This window comes from Haplochromis burtoni, unplaced genomic scaffold (genome assembly GCF_018398535.1).
Source record: "Haplochromis burtoni strain Fernald_Lab_line unplaced genomic scaffold, NCSU_Asbu1 Contig_855, whole genome shotgun sequence".
Lineage (NCBI taxonomy): Eukaryota > Metazoa > Chordata > Actinopteri > Cichliformes > Cichlidae > Haplochromis > Haplochromis burtoni.
The window spans coordinates 129,418-137,897 of record NW_024583216.1 but is presented as its reverse complement, the minus strand read 5'-3'; the positions used below and the strand labels follow the sequence as shown (position 1 = coordinate 137,897).

Genomic DNA, 8,480 nt, shown 5'->3' with positions numbered 1-8,480 from the left:
GCGACACTGTAAGAAGTCCTTTCAGGGTCTCCCCACCTATTAGAAGTTTTACCGTCCCACTGTTCCCGGCCCTGCTCGCTGGGAATTGTCCAATTAGGGTTTTCTCTCTAATGTTGTAGGTTGTTTACCTACAAAGGGCCTGGATGTAACTGATGTTACACAAATAAAACTGGACTAAACTAAGTGCCCAGTTAACCTAACGTGAATGAACGTGCATGTCTTTGGACTGAACCAGGGAAAACGTGTAAACTCCAACCAGAAAGACCATAGTTTGAACCAGGACACCATCCCTCCGGGTGGAGCCGTGGACATCTTCTAACAGTATAACGGTAATCAGAGACCAGTAATGAGAAGTCAAGGATGGACAGGACCATGAGTGTCAAAAGGCGTGTCTCTCTGAAATGAACAGGTGGGATATTAATGAGATCAAAGGAGTTTCTAAAGGACACGAAACAACAAAAACGGAGGCAAACAAAGTTAATCTGTTACGAAAAGAGGCATCAGAAAGAAAGGATCTGTAGGAGCGTGTGCTGACAGGGAGCAGGAGCAGATTGGGGATCAGACTAGATTACGGCTGCAGCTTACCTTTCATATATGAGCTCCTCATCCGTGCTGAAGAAGTGTGTGTTGGCTGTATTCTTAGGTTTGACCCGCAGAGTGGCAAAGTACAGGCGGTCTGTGGTGTACAGCACACACACACACACACACACACACACACACACACACACACACACACACACACAGGTTACATTCAGCCTCACACACAGTCCTGGCTTCAGGTCAAGGATACAGGGCGATAACGCTCTCTTGTCCCGATCACACCGAGCTGCTGACTGCATCCAGGTATTTTTGGTGTCTCGGTTACAGCACAGGATCAGTTCCCCTCATTAACTGCTGCTGAAACCGAGGCAGGACCCAAATCTCCTGTCCTTACGTGACACACTGGTGCTGCTTACTTAACCTGATTTAGCCAAACTTAATCCTCGCACTACTGAAATGCTTCTTTTTACCAGATCAGGGAACAATGGCTTTATAAACTTTAACTAAACTGTAATATTTGACTCTATGAGTGAGTGAGCTGTGGGACACTGGGCTACAACCTGCCCCAACTGTTAGCCTAAGTTTCAACCTTTCAGCTACATATAGTTCTACATGTACTCATGAGTAATTAGGCTGCTTCAGTAAACCTGGAAAGCAAGTTCTGCAGTGATAGCTGAAAAGAGAAAACTTATTCCTGGAAACGAGCCGCTGTGTAAAGGCTGTGAAGCTGACCTGGACCTGCACGGACTCACTTTACCAGGATTCTTGTTACCGTCTTAATGCACAGCTATTACAGTTTATATCATGTTAATTATAGCAGACACCGCTGAAAACGACCCAGCATCCTCCAGGCCAAAGGCCGACCAGCTGCCCCACAGTCCTGTCAAGAGTTATTGATCCACAACAATGCTGATGAAGAACCTGCAAAATAATCAGAAATGTCCTCGTCTCTCGTTTCGTTAGTGTCCCCCTGATGGAGACTATCGTGGTCAGTGTAACTCACACTGAATCACGCTGGTTTAGCTTTGTTTGAAAGAACAAAGGAGCCAAAATGAACGAGCAGTTGTCCTGTGTGTTTATGTCCACGCGCGCTCTCAGTCACGCGCATGGAAATATTGCAGGCTGTAGTTTCTTATAGAAACCATTACGCAGTATTGCATCCCAGGACTGATGTTAAACTTACCCTTAATAAACTCTGATGCGCTGGCCTGCTCATATCCATCTGCCATTTGTTACAGTGGGAATGGTCGCGTCACAGGGACTTTGTCCTCTTCTTGGTTATCTGTTGTGAGACCACTTGAGATGTTCCAAAAATACCAAGAGTTCACTACAGAATCTCATTTCACCTCCGTCACTACTGTAAATGAAAAGCGTCCAACTTTAAAGTCTCCCCGCCCGCAGCTGACGAGGAGCATGCGTAAAGTCTCCAAAGTCCCCCCAAACCGAGTCGCTCCGCTCCGCTCCACGGCCTGAACCGAGAGGTTTCCGCTCCTTCATGCCTGAACTACAACGAATATTCCAGCAAGTAGAAGATATACAGGGCAGCCCAGAGTCGTGGCAGCGATAATCTCTCTGCTGCCTCGCACATGCTCAGTCAATGGTCACATAAACGCGCGCACGCACACACCCGCGCTGCCGAAGCCTGCTGGAGCTGGATTTAAACAGAAACCCCCCTTTCCCATTAACAGAAACGGGATATGTATAATATATATAATATATATATATATTATTATATATATATATATATATAATATATATATATATATATATATTAATTATTATATATATATATATATATATATATATTACATAAATATATATATATATATTTCAAGGCTGCTACAAAATGCACCGTTTGCTTATTTGTATTTGACGATCAGCGTGAACGTTACAAAAGTAACACCACAAAGTCATTTATGCTGATGGCATTTCCCTCCCGTGTCTGAGTGGCCTCCCTCTTGCACACGTTGCGTGTTTGTGCTATGATGAGCTGGGTTGGGTCTGCATGGAGGACTGCACCGTGGTGTGTTCCCATCACCCAAAGGTGGAAAGCCAAAGTCCTGAGTGCCAAATGTCTGAGCTGCCTGACTGAACTGTGACTTCCACAGGCCGCTAGCTAAGTCTGCACTTGCATCACTTAGTTTTCTAATCAAGTGTTTGCTTGGTTATTAAACAGAAATCTTTAGAATGGCTACAGATACAGGGGTCGCCTTACAGTTTACATGCATTGATTTCTAAAGGGGCTCCGTACCCCACACGGTGCTGTCACAGCTGTTAGTGGGCCTGTCACCACTGACTGGAAGACCTCCACACCATTAGACTGCATTACTGTTGGATTAGCCTCACACAGACTCATTTTAACGAGATGTCACTTTTCCCACGTGTCTCTGTTTCTGTGCTGGGACAAGAACGGGACAGCAAAGCTTCGAAGAATCTCACATATAAAACATGTTTTCAGACTTTTTAGTTTAATTCCACATTGTGATGTCTGCTACAATGTAAATACTTATGAAAATAAAGAAAAACGATCAAATGAGAAGCTGTATCCAAACTTTCTGTTCTTTTTTTTAAAATATATTTTTGTCTTTATTAGACAGATGCAGTGAAAACTGACAGGAAAGTGAGAGAGGGACAGCGGGACTCCTGCTCACCCAGCTGCGCCGCAGGTGTGTCCAAACTGGTATGAACGAGGTCTTCAAGTCCGTCCAAAAGAAACAAGTATGGGTGTCATTAAGCAAACGTGTCCTAATGAAGACGCTGAGGACTCGTTTCTTTGTTGGACGCGCTTGTTTGGAACAGATTTGTTTCTCCACGTGACTCATTTCATTTCCACAGAAATATTTCCACCACAGTGTTACTTTTTCCAAGAACTTGTAACATTGGAGTTTAGCTATGAGCTGAGGCGCCCTTTCACACGCGCCCCTGAACAGAATTAATAACGTGAGGAAGATGAGAGGAGAGCGTTTCCTTCTTATGGCTTTATGTTTGTAATGCTACACTGACCTTACTGCCTAACGGAAAGCCACATGCAGACCTGTGTGTGTGTGTGTGTGTGTGTGTGTGTGTGTGTGTGTGTGTGTGTGTGTGTGTGTGTGTGTGTGTGTGTGTGTGTGTGTGTGTGCGTGTGTGCGCGCGCGCGCGCAGTCCTATTCCTGGTCTTAGGTTAATCTGCTCCAGTTAGCCAATTAGACATCAGATTACCTGGAGGAAGGTTGGAGGGACAGGTGAGCAGCTTCGTAGCCGAGGACGCCTCCATCAAGGTGAAGCACTGACGATACTGAAGTGGAGACAATACGCTACGTATGTGATTATTATTACGTGAAAAGACAGATTTTTATCAGCCCTTGGTGATCATAGGTTGGTCTCCAGTGAAAGACTGCCACCTGCTGTCTGCTTACATGCTCTGTCTGCTCGCTCATGTTGGCCCTGCGTGAGAAGCGACAGCCCTCTGTAGTTACTGATGCACCAACATGGACACGAGCAAACTAACAGTGTCATGCAGATTTGTGTTAAAGACTGAACGCGGCATTACCAACCAGCCAGGCAACAATGAAGATAATTGAACTGAGAAGGGACTATATGTCAGTATTTTAGATAAATGATAAAAAAGATCACATCTCTGAGTTTGATGCAACGTGTTATACAACAGAATTATTTTATACAAATATGCAATAATGTCCAAACCGAGAAAAGAAGAAGAAACAGAAATTTTGTCAAACTTTGGGTAATGACTGAGATATTTAGGAGGGGAAGGTTTGTTTTTGTGACACTGCTCACATTTCTGAAGCATGACACGGATCCAAGCACATCGTGTTAGCATTGCTTTTTTCTAATTAACCAAAGACAAAAAGGTCGTCTGGCTCTGTCTGTGATGTGACAAACGTCTGTGTAAAGTAAATGCATCAGTGTGAAACGCTGCTAATTCTACTTCTCAGGTACATCAGGGAAACGTGAAAAAGCCTGTGAAGGGTCCATACTTTATTCTTTGGCTCTACTAGATTAACTTTGCATGATTCTCAGTTCTAAATAATCGTGTCGAAGCCTCGGTGCAGTCTCTGTAAAACAAGCTGTTTCAGCACCATCTAAGTTTAAGAGTAGGGCTTCTGTACCAACACACACGTGCCGGAGATGACTGTTATATGATCCAAGGGTTGGAAAAGCCTCTGATCAGTCAGAGACTGTCCTGACTGAGTGGCTATGTTTAACATCCACTGATGGGAGAGCCAGCATGATCCATTCATTTGACCTGTTAAAAAAACACCAGTGATCCAGACGTCAAACCTCGCGATCCCACCACCTGACACGACGCTCTTACCCGTACAACACGTGTTCATTTGAAGAGGAAACCAGCTTCCTCACGTAGTCTTTGGTTAAATATATGAACCAAGGCTGCTGCGTCAGGTTTAGGACATGTGCTTGAGATGAAGATACTACCGTGCAACATTAAACATGTTCATTTCTCCCAGCAGAAAGCCATGACACCAGTCTGTGTTTCATGCATGCATTCATGCAGCCACTACACCTGCTTACACTTGTAACGATGAAACATGAAGAAGGACTGAGGGAGACAGAGAACTGCATACAGCCAACATCAGCGCTCCAGCTGATGAATGTGTTCTGATGTAATACATCAGAGAGCGATGCACATTGAACTTTCCAGGAAGCTGCTGCCAACACTCAAAGCTGTCATCGATGCCGTTTTGGGATTGTGACGTAAAACAAGCTTCAGTTTGACCAGAACGTTGACACCATCCACCTGATTCGGAGCGCCCCACATCACTTCTAAATGATCACTGTGGTACTCCATCACTGCATCACATCAGTGCTGGACCGACTCCCAGTGCTGCAGCAGTTCACTCAGTTCATGAAGCATCACAGCTCTCATAGATTGCTTCCAACTTGCGAGGTCTGAATAGCTCCGTTCCCAAAGCAATTTCTGCCACAATGTCCTCCTACAGGAAATCATTTTCATTCACAAGATCTGGCAAATCTCCTTTGAGAATGAAAGGAAATCATTACACAGTGTCAGTGACGAGTCACAGTTTGTCAGGTCAAAAAGAGTCCAACATCCTTCTGTTCTTGACAAAAATATTATTCAGCTTTATAATCTAAGACGAAACGTCTTCCTGTTCTGTCCTTCAAAGCTTAGAAGATAAAACACAGAAAAGATTCAGGATTGATTGTTGAACACCTCTGGAAGATCGATATGTTACTTCTTTTAAACAAACCACCAAATGAGCAACACAACACCTGGAGCACACCTGGAGCATCTGCTGAAGCTGTTCTGGAGGAACATGGTGTCGGAAAAGGTTACTGACTCTTCAGTGCCATATGTTTATATTAAACTTCTTATATTAACTGTAGATTGTTTTGCTAAAGCATATAGTTAGTGCTGGACCAGGTGACCCTGAATCCCCCTTAGTGATGCTGCAGTAGGCTGCTGGGGGATTCCCATGATGCACTGGGTGTTTCTGCTTCACTCACTATGTGTTAACAGACCTCTCTGCATTGAATCATATCTGTTATTAACCTCTGTCTCTCTTCCACAGCATGTCTTTATCCTGTCTTCCTTCTCTCACCCCAACCAATCACAGCAGATGGCCCCGCCCCTCCCTGAGCCTGGTTCTGCTCGGAGGTTTCTTCCTGTTAAAAGGGAGTTTTTCCTTCCCACTGTCGCCAAAGTGCTGCTCATAGGGGGTCATATGATTGTTGGGTTTTTCTCTGTACTATCATTGTAGGGTCGACCTGACAACATGACGTGCCTTGAGGTGAACTGAACTGTAAAAGGTGTGATGACAGAGCATCAGTGTAAGGAGCCAATGTTTGATTGATGTGATTGAGATTCAGTTGAAATATAAGTACTGCACATGGAAGTGTCCAACCAACAGAACAGGCCTCAGAGCACATCACAGCGGTACAGTTGGAATCAAAGTACTACTATAACACAGAATATGATGCAAAACTAAAGCAGTATTTTTAATGCACTCCCTCAAAGAAATACGACATGAGTGCAGCACAGGCAGAGATACTGTGACGTGCAGCCTGTATACTTTTAGGCCTCGTGGTGTTTTTACTGGACCCACCTCTGAAACTCACTGGATCAACCAGCCAGCCAAATGACCCTGGTTACATCATCAGTTTGATTCTTAATTTAAAAACTCCTTCAGCGATTCATCAGACATCAGTGTGCATGTACACACACTGTTACAAATCAACACAAATACAATTAAGTCGGTGTGTTAAGAGGTGATTGTTGTGCCTCAGCTGGTGTTCCCACATACTGACACAGAGACCGACCCACCATCATGTAAAGTTGTCCAGCATTAGCAGCTTCGAGTGACGGGTGGACGCTGCCTGGCTTTGTGTTCTTTGTGTAATTAGCTGAGAGAGAATTTGGTTGACTTGTGGTTGATAACAGCCTGTGAGAAAAGCCTTCCTGCAGCGAAACTGTCATATTTGATTTGTTTGATTGTTTTTGCTTCTTCCAATAAGTTAAACATAGAAAACGCAGACTGGGTTTAGGTCTCTGACATCACAACATGTTCCTTGTGTACTGTGTAACAGTGTTTATGTCTTTCATGTAGAATCCAGGCTGTGGCTGAGAGCTGCAGGAGTCCTAAGTGTCCCAAATTCATTCATATTTGTAAAGCCAGTCACATAAAGATTTGAACCAACACATTTATTCTTATCGTTTAAATCAGAGTTTAAACCAAATAATGAGGCAGCATCAGCTGTGCGTGTGCGCGCGCGTGTGCGCGCGTGTGTGAGAGAGGAGTGCATCTGTCTGTGTGGTGACGTCACCCCGCCCTGCCTTGTCCTTTGCGTAATCCGCCGCCCGCCCGTCCAGGAGGATGAGTCCAAACACTTTGATTTCCTTTAACTAATCCGTGTCGTATGTTCAGACCAATTAACCGAGATCGTTCTCACTTCTCTCGGGGAGGAGAGGACAGGCTGGCTGCAGGGAGCAGCTTTTACTGCTTTCACCTCTGATTTATTCTTTGTGCTGCTCTCTTTGGAGAGGAGCGCAGCAGAGGGAGGATGTGAGGCTCCAGGATGGATTCTGAAGAAGATAATGCGACAAGGAGACGCGCGGCTCCGCGTTTCACTGCAGATATCGAGGCTCTGCATATTTAGCCAGCTCCGTCCTGGTATTATAAGCGATGTGGCTTCTGATGTTTTTGTGTTGTGAATGGAAGCGCAGATGATGCCTATTGATCACTGAGATGTGTGTTGGTGTATCTAAGGCTGCTTTCTCTGTCCGCGCACATTTCGAGCTCTTATTGTCTGGCAGATTGCGGTGCTGTGGGCCTTGTTGGAGCATAGAGGCGGTCGCTGCACCGTCCGGCCTGCACGCTGCGATAATCTGCTCCACTGAACGTCGGCGGGTGTAATCCTGATCAAAACGCGCTCTTATGTAACATTCCGAGAGGGACATTTTGTGTGCAGCTGCCTGTCACTGTGTGTAGCGCTGTGTTTGTATGGCATACGTGCGCCATTCAGTGCACTACTGTGTAATCACATTTGTGTAACATCACTGTGAACAGAATATAGCGTTACTTATGCATATTTAAGGACTAATGACAGTTTAGCATAAAAGACAAACAGCAACAGATTTCTGTTAACAGCATCTCTATCTCCACTCCGCGTGATCCTCCTCCATCTGTTTACATTCTGATGAGGCTCCATCGGATCTCCAGCCTGGCAGCCGGGCTCTGCTGTGTAATGGCTGCCTGCTTGATGTGTCCTTGACAGGAAAAAGCTCTTTTTTGCTGTTCACTGCGTTTGTTGGGCAGGCAGGTGTTACCAGCTCACAGCTGCTGTGAAGGACACAGAAAGGAACAAGGTGAGCAGGGAAATAAGCACTACAGGTAAAAAAAGTGAGTCTCACAGGAACCACGGCAGCTGTGTGAGTACTACAGACCTGTAGACATGCATGTTAC

At 45.0% G+C, this 8,480-nt stretch overlaps 1 protein-coding gene across 1 annotated transcript; it reads right to left on the bottom strand.

Annotated features, from left to right (window-relative positions):
- Positions 1–585: 585 nt before the first annotated feature.
- On the bottom strand, positions 586–2,147 carry LOC121812814 (dual specificity protein phosphatase CDC14AB-like; the record flags this gene model as incomplete). The annotated part of the gene is given in 2 exon segments (XM_042215882.1): positions 586–676; positions 1,724–2,147. Coding segments are annotated over 2 exon segments (137 nt in total), but the record flags the coding sequence as incomplete, so codon positions are not given.
- Positions 2,148–8,480: the final 6,333 nt, after the last annotated feature.